The sequence below is a fragment of the Heterodontus francisci genome, chromosome 9 (assembly GCF_036365525.1).
Source record: "Heterodontus francisci isolate sHetFra1 chromosome 9, sHetFra1.hap1, whole genome shotgun sequence".
Taxonomy (NCBI): Eukaryota; Metazoa; Chordata; class Chondrichthyes; order Heterodontiformes; family Heterodontidae; genus Heterodontus; species Heterodontus francisci.
Genome location: NC_090379.1, coordinates 4,209,221 through 4,234,189, shown reverse-complemented (window position 1 = coordinate 4,234,189; position 24,969 = coordinate 4,209,221). Strand labels below are relative to the sequence as shown.

General features: G+C 44.2%; 1 protein-coding gene across 11 annotated transcripts in view; it reads left to right on the top strand.

Annotated features, from left to right (window-relative positions):
- ttll5 (tubulin tyrosine ligase-like family, member 5) overlaps positions 1–24,969 on the top strand; it is a 432,290-nt gene that overhangs the window by 251,959 nt on the left and 155,362 nt on the right. For all 11 annotated transcript variants that reach the window (XR_010975642.1, XM_068038454.1, XM_068038450.1 and 8 more), the window contains one exon: positions 3,383–3,546. Coding sequence is in view for 10 of the 11 variants with exons in the window: in XM_068038454.1 (XP_067894555.1) it covers positions 3,383–3,546 (164 nt within the window). In the remaining variant the exon portion in view is untranslated. The remainder of the gene's footprint in view (positions 1–3,382; positions 3,547–24,969) is intronic.

Genomic DNA, 24,969 nt, shown 5'->3' with positions numbered 1-24,969 from the left:
GAGGATGTCACAGCCTCTTGAGTCTGTTCTGCCATTCAAGAAGATCATGGCTGATCTATGATCTAACTTCATATCCTTTAATGCCTTTGGTAACAAAAATCTGTCCTAAAATCATAGAAAATTTATGGCACAGAAAGAGGCCACTTGGCGCATTGTATTTGCGCTGGCCGAAAAAAAAGAGCCACCCAGCCTAATCCCACTTTCCAGCATTTGGTTTGTAGCTCCGCAGGTTAATCTCAATCTCAGATTTGAAATTAACAATTGATCCATCATTTACTGCTGTTTGCGGAAGAGACTTCCAAACTTCTACCACCTTTTTGCGTGTAGAAGTGTTTCCTAATTTCACTCCTGAAAGCCCTGGCTCTTCTCGGCTATATTCCCTAGTCCTAGACTCCCCAACCAGCGAAAATAGTTTTCTTTATCTACTCTATCAATTCCCCTTAATATCTTGAAAACGTTGACCAAATCACCCCTTAACCTTCTGAATTCCAGGGAATACAGCCCTAATTTGTGTAATTTCTCCTTGTAATTTAAACCTTGGGGTCCAGGTATCATTCCAGTAAACGTAAACGGCACACCCTCCAATACCAACAGATCCTTCTGAAGATGTGGTACCCAGAACTGCTCACAGTATTCCAGGTGTGCTTTATATAGCAGTAGCATAACTTCTACCTGCTTGTATTCTAGTCCTCTTGATATAAAGGCCAGCATTTCATTAGCCTTTATGATTACTTTCTCTACCTGTATAAACAGAGCTTACAGAGCTAAGTGATCCCACAAGTGATCAAATCTAAGCTCTGCAGTCCTGCTGCATCCACTCGTGAATGGTGGACAATTAAACAACTAACTGGAGGAGGAGGTTCCACAAACATCCCTATCCTCAATGATGGGGGAGTCCATCATGTCAGGGCAAAGGACAAGGCCAAAGCATTTACAACTATCTTCAGCGAGAAGTGCCATCTCGGCCTTCTCCTGAGGTCCCCACCATCATAGATGCCAGTCTTCAGCCAATTCCATTCACTCCACATGATGTCAAGAAGCAATTAAAAGCACTGGATACAGCAAAGGCTATGGACCCTGAAGATGTGTGCTCCAGAATTAGCCACTCCCTTAGCCAAGCTGTTCCAAAACCGCTACAACACATGCATCTACCCGAAAATTACCCAGGTATGTTTTGTTCACAAAAAATCAGGATAAATCCAATCTAGCCAATTCCCGCCTGATCAGTTTATTCCCAATCATCAACAAAGTGATGGAAAGTGTCGTTGACAGTGAAATCAAATGGCACTTAACAGGACCACTCGGCTCCAGACCTCATCAGAGCCTTGATCCAAATATGGACAAAAGAGCTGAATTCCAGAGGTGAGATGAGAGTGACTGCCCTTGACATCAAGGCAGCATTTGGCCGAGTGTGGCATCAAGGAACCCTACCAAAATTAAAGTCAATCGGAATTAGGGGGAAAACTCTCCGTTGGTTGGAGTCATATCTCACACAAAGAAAGATGGTTGTGCTTTTTGGAGGCCAATCACCTCAGCCCCAGGACATCACTGCAGGAGTTCCTCAAGCCCAACCATCTTCAGCTGCTTCATCAATGACCTTCCCTCAAACTTAAGGTTCAAAGTGGGGATGTTCACTGCTGATTGCACAGAATTCAGTACCATTTACCTCCCATAAATACTGAAACAGTCTGTGCCTGCACGCAGCTAGCCCTGGACAACATTCAGGCTTGGGCTGTTAAGTAGCAAGTAACATTTGTGCCACGCAAGTGTCAGGCAATGACCATTTCCAACAAGAGAGACTCAAAGCATCTCCCCTTGGCATTCAATGGCATTACGATCACTGAATCCCCCACTATCAGCATCCTGGGGGTTACCATTGACCAGAAACTGAACTGGACCAGTTATACTTTTATTTTTTCATGGGACATGGGCATCACTGGCAATTTGTCGCCCATCTCTAATTGCCCTTGACAACTGACAAATGCTAGACCATTTCAGAGGACAGTTAAGAGTCAACCACATTGGTCTGGGTCTGGAGTCACATGTAGGCCAGACCAGGTAAGGATGGCAGATTTCTTTCCCTAAAGGACATTAGTGAACCAGATGAGTTTTTATGACAATCGATGGTAGTTTCATGGCACCATTACTGAGTCTAGCTTTCAATTCCAGATTTTTAAAAATTAATTAATTGAATTTAAATTCCAGCAGCTGCTATGGTGGGATTTGAATGTCCCCAGAGCATTGGCCTGGGCCTCTGGATTACTAGTTCAGTGACATTACCACTATGCCACCATCCCCCCTTGTATAAGTACTGTGGCTACAAGAGCAGGTCAGAGATTGAGAATTCTGCAGCAAATTACTCGCCTTCTGACTCCCCAAAGTCTGTCCACCATCTGCAAGGCACAAGTCAGATGGAATACCCTCCGCTTGCCTGGATGAATGCAGCTCCAACAACACTGAAGAAGCTCGACACTATCCAAGACAAAGCAGCCCACTTGATTGGCACCCCAGCTACCACCTTAAACACTCACTCCCTCTTCTACTGGCGCACAGTTGTAGCAATGTGTACCATCTAAAAGGCGCACAGCAGCAACTCGATACTCTTTCGACAGCACTTTCCAAACTTGTGGACTCTACCGCCTAGAAGGACAAGGGCAGCTGACGCATGGGAACACCACCACCTGCAAGTTCCCCTCCAAGCTACATACCATCCTGACCTGGAACTATATCGCCATTCCTTCACTGTCGCTGGGTCAAAATCCTGGAACTCCCTTCCTAACAGCACTGTCGGTGTACCTACACCAATGGACAGCAGTGGTTCAAGAGTGGCTCGCCACCACCTTGTCAAGGGCAATTAAGGATGGGCAATAAATGCTGTCCATTCCAGCGACACTCACATCCCATGAACAAATTTTTTTTTAAAGTTGTCCATTTAATGATCTGTGTACCTGGAACCTAAGTTAATGAGCTTGATCTGTGAACAAGAGAAATTTCAAGGCTGTGGCATAAATTGACTACCTTGATCCAGTAATGTACACCTCAAAGGCCTTAAAACCTGGGGGATTTAACTCACCAATCTTAAAAACAACTGTTGACATGGTCTCTGCTTCAGTTCCTAGCTCCGGTAGTGAATTTCACAGCCTCAAAACCCACTGTGGAAAAAAAAAACCTCTTGCTCTATATCCTAAATCTCTCCTGTTTATCCTTGCATCCATTTTCCCTCATGGATATATCCATTTTGTCTTTTTTTTTATTGTGTTCAATGTTTTAATGTATCAAAATATAGTATGTGTGTGCAACATTTGGGCGTTTGTGTCAGGTGAGCAAAGAAACAAGACTGACGATGTTGCTCTCCATGATTGCTAATTTCTTTCTTTCTCAGTTATCCAACATGAACCTGGCAAGTGGAGCACTGAGCAGAGAAAACACGTTTATGACTCCAGGCCTTCACTCATCAGTCAAAAACTTGGGCCCGACACGCACTACCCACCCCAACCTTCAAGCACCTACTTCAAGTGTCGACAGAATCACTTCTGCAGCCTCCCGGTAAGGTCTGAAGAAAGAACCCATTTTTTACCAGATGGAGTTATTGTTCAACATTAGCAAGGACTGCAGTGTTTTGTGTTAGCTTGGCAACGCTCAGTGATGCCAGTCCAGCTTAATCAGGTCAAACATTAGCAAGTAAAAATTCCTCGGAGTGTTCTGCCTGGGTTGGATGGTAGATTGTGAATAAATCAAATTGGCAAAGATAGCCTTGAGGACGACTTTATAGAGTGCGTTCACGGTAGTTTCTTAGAAAAATATGTTGTGGAACTAACCAGGGAACAGGCTATTTTAGACCTGGTAATGTTTAATGAGACAGGAGTCATTAATGATGTCATAGCAAGGATCCTCGAGGGAAGAGTGATTGAGGGAGAGAAACTTGGGTCTGAAACTAGTGCCTTAAACTGAAGACAACAAAAAGGTATGAAGTCAGAGTTGTCTAAAGTAGACTAGAAAATTAAGTTAAAAGGTAAGGCGGTAGATAAGCAGTAGCAGACATTTAAGGAGATTTATTCATAACTTTCAACAAAAATATATTCCATTGAGAAAGAAAGGCTTTACGAGAAGGATGAACCATCAAGGAAATTAAGAATGGTATCAAATTGAAAGAAAAGGCATACAATGCTGTGAAGAATAGCAGTAGGCCAGAAGATTAGGAAAACTTTAGAAACCAGCAGAAGATGACTTAAAAAAGAGGGAGAAGTTAGAATATGAGAGTAAACTAGCAAGAAATATAAAAACAGACAGTAAAAGCTTTTACAAATATATAAAAAGGAAGAGAGTAGCTAAAGTAAATGTTGATTCCTTAGAGGATGAGACTGGGGAATTGATAATGGGAAACAAGGAAATGGCAGAGACTTTGAACAAGTATTTTGTATCTGTCTTCATGGTAGAAGACACTAAAAGCATCTCAATAATAGTAGAAAATCAGGGGAGAAAGAGAGGGAGGAACTTAAAACAATTACTATCAGTAGAGAAAAGCACTAGGAAAACTAACGGGACTAAAGGTTGACAAGACCCCTGGACCTGATGGCCTGCATCCTAGGGTCTTAAAAGAAGTGGCTGCAGAGATAGTGGATGCATTGGTTGTAATCTTCCAAAATTCCCTAGATTCTGGAAAGGTCCCAGCGGATTGGAAAACTGCAAATATAATACCTCTATTCAGGAAGGGAGGGAGACAGGAAGCAGGAAATTACAGGCCAGTTAGCCTCACATCTGTAATTGGGAAAATGCTGGAATTCATTATGAAGGAAGTGGCAGCAAGACATTTAGAAAATCATAATACAATCAAGCAGAGAAAACATAGTTTTATGAAAGGAAAATCATGTTTAACAAATTTGTTAGAGTTCTTTGAGGATCTAAGGAGCAGCATGGATAAAGGGGAACCTATAGGTGTATTGTATTTGTATTTCCATAAGGCATTCAATAAGGTGTCACATAAAATAAGAGCTCGTGGTGTTGGGGATAATATATTTGCATGGATAGAGGATTGGCTAATTAATAGAAAAGAGAGTGTCAAGGTAAATGGGTCATTTTCAGTTGACAAACTGTAACTAGTGGGGTGCTACAGGGATCAGTTCTGAGGCCTCATCTATTTACAATGTATATTAATGACTTAGATGAAGGACAGAGTGTATTGTAGCTAAATTTGCTGATAATATAAATATAGGTGGGAAACCAAGTTGTGAGGAGGACACAAAGAGTCTGCAAAGAGATATAGATAGGTTAAGTGAGTGGGCAAAAATTTGGCTGATGGAGTATAATGTAGGCAAATGTGAGGTTATCCACTTTGGCAGGAAGAATAGAAAAGCAGAATATTATTTAAATGGAGAGATTGCGGAATACTTCGAAGCAGAGGGATCTGGGGTCCTTGTACGTGAATCTCAAAAAGTTAGCATGCAAGTACAGCAAGTAATTAGGAAGCAAATGGAATGTTGACATTTATTGCAAGGGGGTTTGAATATAAAAGTAGGGAAGTCTTGCTACAACTGTACAGGGTGTTGGTGAGGCCACATCTAGAGTACTATGTACAGCTTTGGTCTCCTTATTTAACGAGGGATATACTTGCATTGTAAACAGTTCAGAGAAGATTCACTAGGCTGATTCCTGGGATGAAGAGATTGTCTTATGAGGAAAGGTTGAGCAGGGTTGGGCCTCTGCTCATTGGAGTTTAGAAGAATAAGAGGTGATCTTATTGAAACATATAGGATTCTGAGGGGGCTTGACAGGGTAGATGCCGAGAAGATGTTTCCCCTCATGTGGAAATCTAGAACTAAGAGGCACAGTTTCGGAATAAGGGGTCTCCCTTTTAAGATGGAGATGAGGAGGACTTTCTTCTCTAAGTGTTGTTAATCTTTGGAATTCTCTACATCTAAGAGCAGTGGAGGCTGGGTCATTGAATATAGTCAAGGCTGAGTTAGACAAATTTTTGATCTACAAGGGAGTCAAGGATTACAGGGGGGGAGGGTGGGGTGGGGCAGGCAGGCAGGAAAGTGGAGTTGAGGCCATGATCAGAATGGCCATGATCTTATTGAGTGGCAGAGCAGGCCCGATGGGTTAAACGGCCTACCTCCTGCTCTTATTTCTTATGTTTCTTATGTTCTAAGCTATTTCAATGTATCAAACAGCTTCTGTAAGGATGGTAAATACACTTGCAGCTACTTTGCTGTATGTGGCAGTTCTTGGGAGCCCTGTGGAAGGTGTGTTGTTGGAAGAGTTTTAGTATGGTGTTCTTATTAGTGAGGGAGACATGAAGAATTCCTCCTGTAGAAGAGAGCTCAGGATGTATTGGAACATATCAATTAACTGGGCTGCAAAGGGCCATTACAGTCCCAGAGTTAACGATCTCATTTATGCTCTGTGTCTTACATGCTTCCTTCACTTGTCTCATGTCAATAATTTGGACTTGAATGTAGGTGGTATGATTAAGAAGTTTGCAGACGATACAAAAATTAGTTTCTGGTTGATAATGAAGAAGAAAGCTGTAGATTGCAGGAAGATATCAGTGGACCTGTCAGGTGGGCGGAGCAGTGACAAATGAAGTTCAATCCGGAGAAGTGTGAGGTAATGCATTTGGGGAAGGCTAACAAGGCAAGAGAATACACAATAAATGGTAGGATACTGAAAAGTGTAGAGGAACAGTGGGACATTGGAGTGCATGTCCACAGATCCCTGAATGTGGCTGGACAAATAGATAAGGTGGTCGAGAAGGCATACGGGATACTTGCCTTTATTAGCCAAAGTCTTGAATATAAGAGCTGGGAGCTTATGCTGGAACTGTATAAAACACTAGTTATGCCGCAGTTGGAGTACTGCATGCAGTTCTGGTCACCTCACTATAGGAAAGCTGTGATTGCACTTGAGAGGGTACAGAGGAGATTTACGAGGATGTTGCCTGGACTGGAGAATTTTAGTTATGAGGAAAGTTTGGATAGGCTAAGGCTGTTGTCTTTGGACCAGAGGCAGCTGAGGAGAGACCTAATTGAAGTATATAAAATTATGAGGGGTCTAGACAGAGTGGATAGAAAGGCCGTATTCCACTTGGTTGAGGGGTCCATAACCAGAGAACATAGATTTAGGCTAAGAGGTAGGAGGTTTAGAAGGGATTCAAGGGGAAATTTTATCACCCAGAGGATGTTGAGGATGTGGAGTGCACTGCCTGTGAGTGGTAGAGGCAGAAACCCTTATAACATTTATAAAGTACTTGGATAACAACCGCGAAAGGTAGGAGAAACAAAGCCAGGATTCTTTGGATGACTAGGGAGATAGAGAATATGATGAAACTAAAAAAGAGGGTGATGCGTGTCAGGTGAATTCTTCAAGCAAGAATCAGGCCAAATACAGGGGGAGTGAAGAAGAAAATAAAACTCGTAAAGAGAGGATATGAGACTAGAATGGCAGTCAACATAAAAGGGAGCCCAAAAATCTTCTACCAGCATGTAAATAAGTGGGCAGTAAGGGCAAGGTGTGTCCTATTAGGGACAAAGAAGGTGATACATGCTTAGAGACGCAGGGAAAGGCGAGAATACTTAATGAGTACTTTTTATCGGTGTTTACGAAGGAAAATATCGGTAGATTTGGAGATGGTAGAGGTAGTGGATAGGTCAGGAAGTACTGGAAAGGCTGGCTATGCCTAGAGTGGATAAGTCGCCTGGTCCGGATAACTTGCATCCCATGTTTCTAAAGAAAGTGGGGATGGAGATAGCAGAAGGGCTTGTCATAATCTTCCAATCTTCCCTAGATACGGGGGAGATGCCAGAGGATTGGAGAGTGGCAAATGTGACACACTTATTAAAGAAAGGGTGTAAGGATAGCCCGAATAACTATAGGCCGGTCAGTGGTGGGTAATGTTTCAAAAACAATAATCAAGAAAAAAAAATCCACAGGCATTTGGAGAGGTTTGACTTAATTAAGGAGAGCCAGCACAGATTTGTAAAAGGCAGATCATGCTTGACTAATCTAAATTTTTGATGAAATAACAGAAGATTGATGAAGGGAATGCAATGGATGTTGCCTATACAGATTTTAAGAAAGCATTTGACAAAGTACCACATAAAAGACTGGTTACCAAAACTGAGGCTCATGGATAAGGAGGGTTAATGTCCAAGTGGATAAAAATTGGCTTAGAACGGAAGTCATGGTAAATGGTTGTTTTTTACACTGGAGAATGGTAGACAGTGGTGGTCCCACAGGTCAGTGCGAGGGCCCCTGCTTTTTTTTTGTTTATATATAAATGTATTGGATATTGGGATACAGAGTAAAATTTCAAAATTTTCCAACAATACCACATTTGGAGGAATGGCAAACAGGATGATACCCATTGGCTGCAGCAAGACATTGATAAGTGAGCATAACGTGCAGACAAGTGATAGATTCAATTTAATACAGATAAGTGTGAGATGATGCATTCTCGCAGAACATACGAACATACGAATTAAGAGCAGGAGTAGGCCACTTGACCCCTCGAGCCTGCTCCGCTATTCAATAAGTTCATGGCTGAACTGATTACTCCACATTTCCACCTACTCCCGATAACCTTTTACCCCCTTGCTTATCAAGAATCTATCTACCTCTGCCTTAAAAGTATTCAAAGACTCTGCTTCCACCACCTTTTGAGGAAGAGAATTCCAAAGACTCGTGACCCTCTGAGAGAAAAAACTTCTCCTCATCTCTGTCTGAAATGGGTGACCCCTTATTTTTAAACAGTGACCCCTAGTTCGGGATTCTCCCACAAGGGAAAACATCCTTTCCACATCCACCCTGTCTAGACCCTTCAGGATCTTATATGTTTCAATCAAGTCACCTCTTACTCTTCTAAATTCCAGCGGATACAAGCCTAGCCTGTCCAATCTTTCCTCGTAAGACAGCCCACCCATTCCAGGTATTAGTCTAGTAAACCTTCTCTGTACTGCCTCCAACGCATTTACATCCTTCCTTAAATAAGGAGACCAGTACTGTACACAGTACTCCAGATGTGGTCTCACCAATGCCCTGTATAGCTGAAGCATAACCTCCCTACTTTTGTATTCAATTCCCCTCGCGATAAACGATAACATTCTATTAGCTTTCCTAATTATGTGCTGTACCTGCATACTAACCTTTTGTGATTTATGCACTAGGACACCCAGATCCCTCTGCACCTCAGAGCTCTGCAATCTCTCACCATTTAGATAATATGCTTCTTTTTTACTCTTCCTGCCAAAGTGTACAATTTCCCACTTTCCCACATTATACTCCATTTGCCAGTTCTTTGTCCACTCACTTAACCTATCTATATCCCTTTGTAGCCTCCTTATGTCCTCTTCACAAGTTACTTTCCTGCCTATCTTTGTGTCTTCAGCAAATTTAGCAACCATATCTTCGGTCCCTTCATCTAAGTCTATGGGATAGGGAGAGGCAATATAGACTTAATAGCACAATTCTAAAGAGTGTGCAGGGACAGAGGGACCTGAGGATTCATATGCATCAAGGTGGCAGGACATATTGAGAGAGTAGTTAACAATGCATTTGGGATCCTGGGATTCATAAATAGAGGTGTTGAGTACAGAAGCAGGGAGATTATGCCAAACCTTTATAAAGTTCTTGTTAGGCCACAACTAGAGTATTGCGCCCAGTTCTGGTCACTATGCTTTAGAAAGGCTGTGAGGGTCCTTGAGAGGGTGCAGAGTAGATTTACCAGAATGTTTCCAGGGATTTTAGCTACAAGGTTAGGTTGGAGAAGCTGGGATTGTTCTCCTCGAAACAAAGGAGATTGAGGGGAGATTTGATAGAGGTGGACAAGTTTATGACAGGTAAGGTAGACAAGGAAAAACTGTTCCTATTAACTGATGGCACAAGGACTAGGGGACACAGATTGAAGGTTTTGGGCAAGGTTTTTTACACAGCGAGTGTTAATGACCTGGAACTCGATGCCTTTGAGGGTGGTGGAAGCAGAGACGATCGATGATTTCAAAAGAAAATTGGTTGCGTGCTTGAAGGAAATAAACTTGCACAGCTATGGAGGTAGAGCGGGGGAAATGGAAATAACTAGATTGCACCACAGCCAGCCAGCATGAATTCGATAGGCCGAATGGCCTTCCTCTGTGCCTTAATGACTGTTCGATTCTATACGCACATGAAGTGCCTTAACCTAAAAGGATATGGACCAAGAGCTGGAAAGTGAAACTCTGCTGGATGGCTACTTGTCTGCTGGTGTGTACACAATGGGCCAAATAGCCTCCTTCCATGCTGTAAATTTCTGATTTTCTGATTCATCAATAACATTTTGGGACACAGTACGTGAGTAATTTGACACCTGCTGTGAGGTGAGTATAAAGTGTTTGGGAGGAACAGGTAACTCTTGACCTATGGTTCCCAAAGCTCTCTGCCACAGGGGGGTTTTCCTCACCTTGGGTGGAATTTTATGCTCTCCCCCTTGGCAAATTTGGAATTGGGGAGAGCATAAAATCGGGTGGGATTGAGGCGGGAGGGAGGAGCAGGGGGTGGTTCCCTGCCTCCACCAAAATTTAGTCCTGTGGGAAGGTCTGTGAACGGCCTTCTCTCCCTGACACCTTCTCGCCCTGACACCAATTGTGGCCCTTAACTGGGCAATTAACCCCCAATTAAGGGGCTCTTCCGCTACAGCTGGAATTACCTGTGTGGACAATTACCATATGGAGGGCAGCCCTGGCCCTGTTGCTGCATGGGAAGCACAGTAGGAAAAACCGTGCAGGCTGCTTCCTGGCTCCGGTGGGGGGCTCCTCATCAAAAGGCACTTAGTGCGTGAATGAGGGACCCAGCATCAGGAAAAGGCAGGCCGGCTGAGGGCCACACTGCGACCCACATCCTGAGAGACCCCTCCTACTCTGACCTACCTGAGGCCTGGTTCCAGCAATGTTTCTGGACCTCCAGGATGGTCACCTCCAGTAGAAGCCACCACCTCTGTGGTGGCGCTGCAGCTGCCAGCCTCTGAGTGGCCAGCAGCTCTCCAAGGGTGGGACTTCTGGTGACAGGAAGGCCTGCTGCTGTCCACTTAAGTGCCCGATTGGCACTAAATTTGGCGGAACCTCCGGAAGAGACAATGCATCTCGGTGTCGGTTTCTCCCATCATTGAGACCCCCGCTGCCGGGATAACATTCCCACCTTCATCTGATTTATCGAGATTGTTTCCTTTAATTAGTCAACACCTCCATTATTGCTGTATCGTGTCATTTATGGAAGGAGCCATGATGAAATAATGAAATTGAAGAATTATGAATTTTAAAAACAAACTGGTAAACAAAAGCACAAGAACATGGCCACTTGGAGCACAGTCAAAATGGAGTAGCAGTCATGTGACCCCTCTTGTGCTGGAAATCAACAAATCTGTCTACAAGAATGGAACTTGTTAACCTCGTCTGAAATAACTCAGGGAGAAATTGAAACGAGCACTATTGCATTAATGACTCTTGTCAACGTGAATGAACTTGCAAAGGATTCTGGAGACCGACAGACTCACAGCTCAAACCAAAATTGAATGGTGTGAAATAGCACCGCGTTAACAGAAGGGTCCCTATTCAGACATCAATCAATAGCCTTCTCGAGGGCAATTGGGGATGGGCAATAAATGCTGTCCTAGCCAGTGACACCCACATCCCATGAACGAATTTTTAAAAAAAGCCATGGTCTCCACATCCTGGTCCACTGTGTGGTCACACCAGGGGAGTGAGCCATGTGTCTCCCAGTGGAAACTCTAATGTGATGAATTTTTACTGTACAAAAGTAACCCTCTGGAGAGAGAGGGGGCAATCAAGCCAACACCTTCAGAAAACAGTCCAACCAGGGGCTGTGAAAGAGATCCAGCCAAACAAGGAAGAAGCCCTGCTGCTAATTCTGCACTTCAACTTGCTGCAGCAGAGAAATTAAAGTGACCACCATCTCCGGTCTGAAGTTTTAACCACCAGAAATCTACAACACCTCAACAAATTTAAGACTAAAAACACCCAGGTCTGCACCTCTAAAAGAGACTATCCACCTGAGAAAACTCAACAGGTTTACTGTAAACCACGCACACCTACCTTACTTTGAACTTTAAACTACGTACTTTTTGTTTCTCTCTATCTGTTTTTGTGTATGTGTGTGTGTATATGAGTGAATATGTACATGAGTGAATTGTGTAAAAATAGTTATCTTTTTTAACCTACGAGAAAACTTGTCATTTGTCTGTTTATTGGACCCAAATGGCACTCGGGCTAACGCAGCATTTTAACAAAACGCAATTGTGGTCAGTTGGGAGGTGAACAGTGGGAATCACCCACACCCTTTTCCATCTGTCCGTAACACGTGATTACCAGGATGGTAGAAAGCTAACTGGATGGACGCCAATCTTTTTTTTGTCCCACAATTCCTATATTCCTGTGTCAAAAATTCTGTCTAGATCTCTTTGAAGTTGCAAATACTACCTGGACAGACTGCTCCACATATTCCCCACCCTCTCTGTTGAATAGTTCAATCTGAACTTACGAGGATGGTAAGTCTGTCTGATCGTGTCCCCACTTACGCTTTGTGTTTTTGTCAAACAGTTTATTAGGCTTACATTTATTGACCCCCCTTAGACTTTTGGCAGTCTCAGTGTGGTATTTCCTTTCACTTCTGTGTTTTTGGGTTTTTAAGCAAGGTATGATCTTTGCATTTACCATTTCCAGCCTCTCTCATTAGTAAGAGGTAGCATTCCCCGTGAAACTTTCATCAACCTAATATGTCTGTTAATGTAGTGTGACCTAGTGATTGAATAGAGAGCTCTTGTCACTGTACTCGGGCTCAGGGAATATATCATGAATGACCATCTGATCCCCTTGTCTTCAGACAACAACTCAAGCTATAAAGCAACAAGCACATTTCTTGAACAATGCTGTTGTGGATGAACAGTGCTTTGGTATCAGCCATGGCTCCATGGCTAGCACTCTCACCTCTGAAGGTTGTGGGTTCAAGTCTAACTCCAGAGACTTGAACACATAATCCAGCCTGACACTCCAGTGCGGTACTGAGGGAGTGCCGCACTGTCAGAGGTGCCGCCTTTCAAATGTGGTGTTAAACCAAGGCCCCATGTGTCCCCTCAGATGGATGTAAAAGATGCCACAGACACTATTGGAAGAAGAGCAGGGGAGTTCTCCCTGATGTCCTGGCCAATATTGATCCCTTAACCAATAAAAACCGATATTCTGGCCATTATTACATTGCTGTTTGTGGGAACTTGTGTGCTAAATGGCTGCCATATTTACCAGGTTACAACAGTGACTGCACTTCAAAGTGCTTGATTGGCTGTAAAACGCGTTGGAATGTTCTAAGATCATGAAAGGTGCTGTAGAAATGCAAGTCTTCCCTTTTGCAAAGAATGATGACAGCTTTTAGTGTTCTCTTCGATATGTGCAGCAGCAAAGACCCTTCTGCAATGCTACTTCACAACATTAAATTGAAACACAGTCACTGTTCCTCATGTGAATGGATGCTAAAGTGGAACCTCTGAATCACTCCGACCCTTGCCAGCCTAGTAACCATTCGATAGCTGAGCAACTGAGTATGGAAAAGATTTTTGAAAAAAAAACATGGTCCTGCCCTCCTCACAATCCTTACATAATTTTCCCTTTGATAGAGCCATCAGTCAACCTTCCTGCTTCAAGCTGCCAGTTAACATGGAATATTTGGATTTAATAGCTCTTTCTGAGAAACCCATTCAACCAATTCCAAACTCTTTGAACAACCTGTTATGGTGAGAGATAATTACCTATCTAGGCAGCTATCGAAGACAAAACTAGTGGCTCTGCCCCCAGCCTGGCCATTATGCTCCACAAGCACAATTTTCAAATGCATTTCGATGCCTGTGGCATACAACACTGAGCTGTGTATTCTGCATGGCCTGCAAAGTAATGGACAAGTCCCAAATGTAACCCTGCGTGTGCTGTGATTAGTGATAGAGGATGCAATACATAATTGATGTTGATATTTTTATCACTAAGGTTGTTTTACATTATAGATAAAACTTTCAATTTATAATGCAATCAAGGAGGGTGTAGTGTAACTGTTGGTATCTGGTGGGCGGGCTGATCCAATAATCAGCCATTTTTCCACTCCCATCAGATATCACCTGTTACACTCCCACCGCTCCCCCCCCCCCCGTCCAACCCTTGCCTCCACTAGAATTGAGAGTTGTGGTGTATTTCACTGAGAAATAGCAAGGCAGCAGATGGAGTAATGCAGTAGATTTAATATATTGTTGATTTTTTGCTTACATCGCCTCCTTCTATCAGTATATGCAATGAGAAAATGATTTACCAGCAGATTTCAGCTCAGCGGTACTCATAGTACGTCATGGTGTCCGAAACCGCTCTGAAAAACCACTCTCATGCTTTCTTCTGGTGCTCTTTTTCTTGCTTTGTGTTGTGTTCTTTCAATATGCTGTGACTTTATCTCATTCTGCTCTTGTACTCTCTCGGTACATGCTCTTTCTCATGCTCTCTCGCTGTCTCTGTCTCTGCATCTCTCTCTAATGCTGTCTCTCGCATTCTGTCTGTCTCATGCTACCCTTTGCGTTTTCTCCCTCTTCTTCTTGCTCTGTCTGACTCTCTCTCTCCCCCATGTACTATCTGCCCCTCCCTCCGAGCTTTCTCTTTTGGATTGTCATTATATGGGCGGCACAGTAGCGCAGTGGTTAGCACCGCAGCCTCACAGCTCCAGGGACCCGGGTTCAATTCTGGGTACTGCCTGTGCGGAGTTTGCAAATTCTCCCTGTGACCGCGTGGGTTTTTGCCGGGTGCTCCGGTTTCCTCCCACCGCCAAAGACTTGCAGGTGATAGGTAAATTGGCCATTGTAAATTGCCCCTAGTGTAGGTAGGTACGGAATATGGGATTACTGTAGGGTTAGTATAAATGGGTGGTTGTTGGTCGGCACAGACTCGGTGGGCCAAAGGGCCTGTTTCAGTGCTGTATCTCTAAATACAAAAAAAATATTTGTGGCAGTGCAAGACTCAAACTCATAATGATACCATTTCTATTCTAATTTGCAAAGTTCACCTCCAGTTTAACAGTAATGTGAACTGACAGGAATAATCTACAAACTATCTGAAACACTGAATCGCACCCGCCTTTCACCTCTCCGCCCCACTGCTGGACTGTGCCAGCTGCCAGTGATGTGCTAACACTGGCTAGTCCAGTAATCAGGGCATAAAGAGCAGCAGGCTGCCTTCATCTCATGCTCACAAACAGCTGCAGCGCGATGCTGCAAACTACATATCAGCAGTCCAGGGGGACACGCTGTGAGCCCAGGGCACACATTCATTTTAAACCGTTCCCACACTAATGTATCAGACAGTTAGGGAGCAGAGGTTTAGCAAAATTTATGTGGAGGTGAGGCAGGAGAGAATATCAACACAGAGTACATTTAACTCACCCTCCCTCCCACCTCCCACAGTAAACCAGGCAAAATGTATAATTGACTTACAACAGTGAATGTAGTTAATTTTTATTCTCATAGATTGTGACAATGGTAAATTATCCCTCCTCATCCTTCTTGATTTGTCTGCAGTGTTTGACACGTTTGACCACACCGTCCTGTTCAATGCCGCTCCATTGTCATCCAGCTGGGTGGGACTGCACTCGTCTGGCTGCAATCTTATCTATCTAATCATAGTGAGAGAGTCACCTGCAATGTCTTCTCTTCCTGCTGTCGCACTATTACCTCTGCTGTCCCCCAAAGATCTATCCTTGGTGTCCTCCTATTTCTCCTGTACATGCTACGCTTCAGCGACATCATCCGAAAACACAGCATCAGTTTCCACATGTATGCTGATGACATCCAGCTCTACCTCACCACCACCTCCCTCTCGATCTGTCCACTGTCGCTAAATTGATTTGCTGCTTGTCTGACATCCGCTACAGGATGAGCAGAAATTTCTTCCAACCAAATATCGGGAAGTTTGAAGCCATTGTCTTTGTCCCCACCGCGCCCCACCACAAACTCTGTTCCCTAGCCACAAACTCCATCACACTCCCTGACAACTGTCTGAGGCTGAAGCAGACTGTTTGCAACCTTGCTGCCATATTTGATCCCAAGATGAGCTTCCAACCACATATCCACCTATTACTATTTCCATAGCAACGCAGTGGCGCAGTGGTTAGCACCGCAGCCTCACAGCTCCAGGGACCCGGGTTCGATTCCGGGTACTGCCTGTGTGGAGTTTGCAAGTTCTCCCTGTGTCTGCGTGGGTTTTCTCCGGGTGCTCCGGTTTCCTCCCACAAGCCAAAAGACTTGCAGGTTGATAGGTAAATTGGCCATTATAAATTGTCACTAGTATAGGTAGGTGGTAGAGAAATATAGGGACAGGTGGGGATGTTTGGTAGGAATATGGGATTAGTATAAATGGGTGGTTGATGTTCGGCACAGGCTCGGTGGGCCGAAGGGCCTGTTTCAGTGCTGTATCTCTAATCTAATCTCAAATGCCTGACTCTACCCCTGCAGCAGCTCATCTGCTGAAACCCTCAGCCATGCCTTTGTTACCTCTAGACTTGACTATTCCAATGTACTTCTAGCCAGCCTGCCACCTTTCTCCCTCCGTAAACTTGAGATGATCCAAAACTCTGCTACCATGTCCTTATTTGCATCAAATCCAGTTCACCCATCACCCCTGTGTTCACTGACCTATATTGGTTCCCGGTTAAGCAACACCTTGATTCTAAAATGCTCATCCTTGTTTTCAAATCCCTCCATGGCTTCACCCTTTCCCATCTCTGTAATCTCCTCCAGCCCCACAACCCTCAGGTATCTGTGCTCCTCTAATTCTGGCCTCTTGCTCAATCACTCCACCATTGGCCGTGTCTTCAGCATTGAGCTCTGGAATTCTCTCCCTACACCTCTCTGCCTCTCCACCCCACTTTCCTCCTTTAAAACACTCCTTAAAACCTACCTCTTTGATCAAGCTTTTGATTGTCTGTCGTAATATCTTTTAATGTGGTTCAGTGTCAAATTTTGTTTTATAATGTTCCTGTGAAGCACCTTGGAATGTTTTATTGAGTTGATATTGTAGAGGCAGGAGCAGAGAGAGACTTCTCCACTGCAGTATTGAGCCAGTACTCTGCCCAATTCAGGATTTCCACCAGATTACTAGCAGGTGATTGAATGTGAGAATGCGGCTTAGGTACCACTGATCTCTGCTTGTGTCACGTTCTCAGTGCCCCAGTGTCAGTATGGAGGGTTTGTAATGGCTGATTTACCAACAGCTGGATGTTGTCAGCTTGGCATTGGTAGAAGCTTGACAGAAACTTCAACACCTTTATTTGGATTGGCGGTCTGCTCTGTGTGCGGGGGAGCTTCTACTCCCTCTGTGCTTTGGATTTGAAGCGAGCTTCTTGAGGTGAAGGGATGGTATCAGCCGTACCACAGAACACTCCCCTCCCCTCCGCTTGCTAGGTGATAGCTCTGAGCCCTGCTCCCATCTCCAACTTCCACCAAGTTATTGGCAGGAGAATGAACGATGGGAATTCCTGAGCACTCCTCACAGCCGGAGACTACCATTCCTGGAATTCAGATTGTATAATGAATAAACGATGATAGATGATGGTCTTGGAAAGAATATAACAGAGCACGAGAATGATCTTCAGCTGATCAGGCCATGCACATGAACTCTTATGAGCAACAGACAACATCACAGCATCTTTAATGTAGAAAGAGTATCTCATTGGGCTTCACAAGAGTGTGTTAGCAACTAAAATTTGACACTGAACCACATAAAAAAATATTGGGCCAGATGACCAAGACTTGATCAAAAATGTAGGTTTTAAGAAAAAAAGAATTAGTATTTCTATCGCACCTTTCACTAACTCAGGATGTTCCAAAGCACTTCACAGCCAAGGAAGTACTTTTTGAATTGTAGTCACTGTTGTAATGCAGGAAATGCGGCATTTGCGCACAGCAAGATCCCACAAGCCGCAATGCGATAATGATCAGATAATCTGTTTTAGTGGACGTTGGTTGAGGTATAAATATTGGCCAGGTCACCGTGGAGAACTCCCCTCCGACAGTGCAGCACTCCCTCTGTAGTGCAATGGGAGTGTCAGCCCGGATTATGTGCTCAAGTCTCTGAAGTGGGACTTGAACCCATGACCTTTTGACTCAGAGAATCTTAAAGGAGGTGCTGAGGTGAAAATGCTTGGGGTACAAGATACCAGAGGCTGGCGGAGGTTACAGAGATGGGAAGAGGTGAGGCCATGGGTCAGCACATGTTTCTTCCAGAATTTACTAAGCCAGGCCATACTGCTGCTTGTTGTAGCTGAATATCATTCCAAGGAGTTGGCTAATTTCTTTAATGGTACTGAAATATGCCTCAAGGGTTAATTTTTTTTTGCTGGCCTCCCACTCAAAACAAGGGTTGACGAGTGTAACTTGACGATTCTGCCATCTGACTCTCCTCATAACAACAGGATTAAATCATTACTTGACCACACAAGTGGCTAATAATGAAAATATGTGCCTCTTAGGGAGTGTGATCTCCCTCTCACTGTCCATTAATGTAAGTGCTTGTTTCTTTTTTTTATCACTGTGGTTCTCGGTCAGTGAGGCTGGTTAATATTGCAGGGAGTATCAAGTTTAACTGGCTACCAAACACATGAAAATGTTGGCGCCACAGACTCCTACACTCCCCTCATCACTGTCCCCAGTGTCACGAGTGGACCAGCTACATCTCAGCTAGGTAGAATCCGATTTGTTTAATAAAGATCCATAGTTTTGCTAGACCCTGCGTGTTGCAAGTCTGAGGTGTAGAGTGACTTGGGCAGGTCAGAATGTACATAAAGCATGGATTCATTCCAAAACCAAATCATTGATTTCATGGGGCCTGAAGTATCCAGCTCTGATTTGAAGCAATAAGTTGCATGCTAATGTCTCCCAAGGCCTTGAAATGATGGGGTGGAATGCCAACATTCAAACACTTGGTGTGTCAGTATGAGATTCCTGCCCAGCCTGTTTAAAGAGGTGTTGTCCTGTTCATTTTAAATGCTGGTCGCTGATGGCCTAAGTTCTTCTCCAGGTCTTTACCTTAACTGATATGTTGACTGCAATGTGGCTGTACAAGTTTTTTTTAAAAACCTGCTTTATGTAATGTTCATTTAAATAATATTACAGCAGATGTTCCTGCATTGGACAGAAAATTGGATAGGTTCGCTTCCAGGCATGTGCTCCTCCTCATCCAATTTACTGCTCCCAACTCATGGAATACACACTGGAAAAGCTGGATCTTCTCTGGTGACACCCCCTTTTAATGCTCATAAACTAGCCGGTGGGATGGGGGAGAGAAGTTTTGTGTTTCCTCCTCCTCTTCACTCAGTTTTCTTTGTTGCTGATGCTCCTTGGCCTGATATCCTGGGACGCATGATCTGTTCCCAGGCCTCCATAGAAAGAAATTGGATTTCTAAAGTGCCTTTCAGGAAGTTCCAAAGCACTTTACACCCAGTGAAGTAGTTTGAAAGTGTAGTCACTGTCGTGATGGCACTTTCAATAGTGCAGCACTTCTTCAATGCTAGCAATGTCAGCTTAGAATTTGTGCTCAAGTCTCTGGTGTGGGGCTTGAATTCATATATCTGAGCTTCTGACTCAGGCAAGCACGTAATCACTGAATGATGGCTAACACCTCTTAGTGAAGATTTCTAGTTTGATTCGGTGCCCCCCCCCCCCCCCCCCCCCAACTCTTTGTGTCAGAATCAGTGATTCAGTACACCGGACAAGGAATGAATCTGGTTAAGTTCTTGTGATTTAAAAAAGTTGTTCTTTTTTTTGGCATGAATTTATTGTCTGAAGCAATTGTGTCTGGTTTGTTTAAAAGTTTCACATTCAGAAAGAAATAAGATACCCCAGCTGAGTGCACAGCTCTAGATTGTGTGGCTGTTCGCCTACTTACAGTGACCTCATACATCTGCATGTGTGAGAGCGTGGGCTTGGTTATGTCTTGTTTCTGAGTGTGTGTGTCTGTTTTTGAGTTTGTATGGGTGCCCATTTGTGAGTGTTTTTGAAGTGGTTTGGGTGCTTTATTACATTAAAGGTGTTACATAAATGCAAGTTGTGTGTAGGTTTGTGAATATGTGTCTGAGTGTGTGCATGGGTTTGTTAGTGTTTTTGTGTGTGTCTATATTTTGTGTGTGTGCAGGTTGGTGAGTGACTTTGTGTTACTGTTTTTATATGTGGTTCTGTGCATGTTTTTGTGTGTTTGTACATGTGTTTTTGTAAATGTACAGAGTTTTAAGGCAGCCCTAAGTGGGGGTGGTGATAGGGGGGCGCATGAGATCAGAGTCTGGGGGGCGGAGCGTGTGAGATCAGAGTCGGAGAGTTGAAAGAGGTTATTTTGATTATTAAGGTACTGTTACTGTGGGATCCTGTTACCTCCATCGCACTCTCTGCAGCACATTACTGGTAGGTCTCCTCACTGGGTGGCACCAGACTTAAGTCCCACCTATTTCTGGCTTTACTCATTAGCTTTAAGTCACTAGTTAAAGCCTGTCTTATCACAGGCTCAGCCCATGCCCTCTCCGTCCCCACATGGCACGGTCCCTGTGGAAAGGGAGAGAAGGCACCGTGCACTGGATAGGCATGGCTTACAGTGATAGCTAGTCACCTATGTCTCCCGCACTTGCTAGCAGCTTGGCGCAGTGAGTAACACTCATCAGTCAGAAAGTTGTGTGTTCAAGTCCTGCTCAGGGATTTGAGATTGTAAATTAAAGTGGTGGCCTTCAGTTGTGACATTAAACCGAGGCCCAGTCTGCCTATTAAACCCGTAACATGAAAATTATACTAGTGGTTCTCAAACCTTTTTGGTAGAAGGACCCCTTTTCAAATGGATTAGTAATTCTCAACCGCATCCACTATCTCTGCAGCTATCTCTCTTCGAACCCTAGGGTGTAGGCCATCAGGTTATGGACATTTGTCAGATTTCAGTCCCTTAAGTTTTTCCAGTACTTTTTCTCTGCTGATATGAATTTCCTTAATTTTCCCACTCTTTTCCGCCCCTAGGTTACTGTCTATTTCTGGTATAAAACTTGTGTCTCTACTGTGAAGACAGACACAAAATATTTGTTCAATATCTCTGCCATTTTCTCATTCCCCATGATCATTTCTTCTGTCTCTGCTTCTAAAAGACCAACGTTTACTTTAGCTACTCTTTTCCTTTTTATATACCTATAAAAGCTCTTACAATCTGTTTTTATATTACTGGCTAGTTTACTCACATTTTATTTTATTCCTTTTTTATCAACATTTTGGTGGCCTTGGGAGTCCTCAACATCGACTCTAGACCCCATGAAGTCTGATGGCATCAGGATGGTGTGTGACTCAGTGGGGAACTTGCAGTTGGTGGTGTTCCTATGCATCTGCTGCCCTTGTCTTTCTAGGTGATAGAGGTTGCAGATGTGGAAGGTGCTTTCGAAGAAGCCTTGGGGAGTTGCCCAGTGCATCATGTATATGGTACATACTGCAGACACTGTGGGGCAGGGGCTAGATGTTGAATCAGATGAATTGTTCTGTGCTGGATTTTGTCAAGCATCTTGAGTGTTGTTGCAACTGCACTCATCCAAGTGAGAAAGACGGTGAGTCTCTCATCGCAGAGTACCCAACTTCTATCCTGCTATTATAGCAATGGCAGCTCCAGTTAAGCTTCTGGGCAGTGGTGACCTTCAAAAGCTCATGGTGATTCTCCATTATCTAAATACGTGAAAGTCTACTGACTATCAATATTTTTGTTTTTATTTAAAACCTTGACATGATTGTTGAGTGGGGGAGGGACATGAACTGGGCGATGGGGTTCCGCGGCTGGACTTAGGGGTCTGGGGTGGGAGGGTGGGTGATGCCAGTGAGCAGGGATATGTGGTACTGACCCAATTCTGCTCCAAAAGATGAAGCTTAACCTGTGCTGCTTGCTGACCAAGAATGCAGCAGCCTCAATAACAAATATTGAGCCAACTCAGTGGGTTAATGAGCGTCGCTTTATTGCTACAAAAACAAGTGAGCAAAGAATTGGCTCCTCACAGCATTTAGTTTGCTCATTTTATTCTATCGTGTATGTTTAGTTTAGTTTAGAGATACAGCACTGAAACAGGCCCTTCGGCCCACTGAGTCTGTGCCGACCATCAACCACCCATTTATACTAATCCTACACTAATTCCATATTCCTACCACATCCCCACCTGTCCCTATATTTCCCTACCACCTACCTATACTAGGGGCAATTTATAATGGCCAATTAACCTATCAACCTGCAAGTCTTTTGGCATGTGGGAGGAAACCGGAGCACCCGGAGGAAACCCACGCAGACACAGGGAGAACTTGCAAACTCCACACAGGCAGTACCCAGAATTGAACCCGGGTCGCTGGAGCTGTGAGGCTGCGGTGCTAACTACTGCGCCACTGCCTCCCTCCCATTGCGCTCTCCCTCCCTCCTGTAGCACTCTCCCTCCTTTCATACCTCCTGTACATTCTCCATTCCTCTGCCCCTAAGCATCTCCAGCCCATTCATGGTGACATCATTATGCTACAATTCTAAAGGGGGTGCAGGAGCAGAGGAACCTGGAAGTATAAATGCACAATTCATTAAAGGTAGCAGGGCAGGTTGAGAAAGCAGTCAATAAAGCATACAGGATCTTGGGCTTTATAAATGGGGGCATAGAGGCAAGGAAGTTATGATAAACCTGGCTTCAACTGGAGTATTGTGTTGAGTTCTGTGCACTACACTTCAGGAAGGATATTGGGGCGGCACAGTGGTTAGCACTGCAGCCTCACAGCTCCAGCGACCCGGGTTCAATTCTGGGTACTGCCTGTGTGGAGTTTGCAAGTTCTCCCTGTGTCTGCGTGGGTTTCCGCCGGGTGCTCCGGTTTCCTCCCACAGCCAAAAGACTTGCAGGTTGATAGGTGAATTGGCCATTATAAATTGCCATTAGTGTAGGTAGTAGGGATAGGTGAGGATGTGTTAGAAATATGGGATTAGTGTAGGATTAGTATAAATGGGTGGTTAATGGTCGGCACAGACTCGGTGGGCCGAAGGGCCTGTTTCAGTGCTGTATCTCTAAAAATAAAAAAAAAAGGATATATTATATAATATATATATTTGTATGGCTGGGAAGGTTATAGTTCGATGTCAAGGTTAACAATCCATTCAACGGCTTTAGCTGATGAAGTGTGAATGGTTGAGTTACCATCAGGAATGGATCTCTCAGGGCATGAGTTCAGTATGTGGGTCATGGTCTGACTTGGATGGCCACAGTCACAGTTTGAGCTGGTCCTCATGTTCCACTTGTGAAGCAAGTGGCCACATCTTCCCGGGCCCATCCTCAAGCGGTTGAGGGTTGTCCAGATTTTTCATGGGAGGTTGAAGTCTGGGATCGGAAGGATGTGAAGGCATTTGAGAGGGTGCGGAAACGATTCACGAGAATGGTTCCAGGGATGAGGAACTTCAGTTACGTGGAGAGATTGGAGAAACTGGGGCTCTTCTCCTTAGAGATGAGATGATTAAGAGGAGATTTGATCGAGGTGTTCAAAATCCTGAGGAGTCTAGACAAAGTAGATAGGGAGAAACTGTTCCCATTGACTGAAGGATCAAGAACCAGAGGACACCGATGTAAGATGATTGACAAAAGAACCAAAGGGGACATGAAGTAAAACTTTTTCACGCAGTGAGTGATTAGGATCTGGAATGAGAGTGTGCAAGAAGTAGGTTTAATTGTGGCTTTCAAAAGAGAGTTAGATAATTATCTGAAGAGAAAAAATTTTCAGGGCTACGGTTGAAAGACAAAGGAGTGGGGGTAGGTGAGTTCCTCTTGCAAAGAGCTGGTATGGATGTAACGGGCCAAATGGCCTCCTCCTGTGCTGTAACCATTCTGCGATTCTATCAATTTTTCACTCTTTTCCAGCAGATCTGTGACTGGACAAAGCTCACATTCAATGCCCTGAGAAGTGAATGTTGATGGGGAGAAGGTGGGAGGAGGGTAGGGCAGATGGTAAGAAGATTGACCCCAATTCTGCAAACCTTTGGCCTCAGTGCTAGAAAGTTAACTGCAAGCAGGCAGACATCACTTCCCTCCCTCCCAGCTACAGTAAGAAGCATCCTTGGTGAAGCGTTAGTGAGTATAAAGGGAAGTGTCTTCAGACTGCATTATAGCTGCTGCTGCTGCTGTGTGTGTTTGATTCCAGCACTGGGTGCCAAAGCAAACAGTGATCTTTCTTTGACGGGGCTTGATGGAATGTGAACAATGTGGAGCAGTTATTAGATAATAGGTCTGGAGCAGGCCGCTATCATTGACGCCAGTGGAATGCATTCTGTGTGCCAGGAGGAAGGCACACCTTTCAAATTAATCATGACCTGGGGCATTCCTGATCTGTGGAATGTGCCATGAGCTGCAGGTTTTCTACAGATGGTGTTGGTATCCCCGAACCCTCCGGTTTTGCAACAGCCCTGCCCCAGCACAGAACCGGTGACTTGGAGGAATCGATGCCTCTCCCATTTATTGCAGTCCTGGTCTCCGAAACCTGATAGCCAGCTGATCTCATACAGAAACCTGACCTGTAAATCAAGCATATACACAGTGGGAGCATTACAGCAGCACACGATTGCTGGAGCCCAGCCAGTGTGACCAGGCTGGGACTCGAGGAGAAAAGAAAGAAAGAATCCTTTGGACACACTCACAGTAAATACAGAAGATACACAGCAGATCTGACAGTAAGATGTATCTAGACAGATACATGAATGGGCAGGAAGCAAGGAGATACAGACCCTCAGAAAATAGGCGACATGTTTAGATAGAGGATCTGGATCGGCGCAGGCTTGGAGGGCCGAAGGGCCTGTTCCTGTGCTGTAATTTTCTTTGTTCTTTGTTCTTTGTTCTTTTGTTCTTTGTACCTGAGAGAGAAAAAGCAGCTTAACCCTTGGAAGGGATGAATCATGC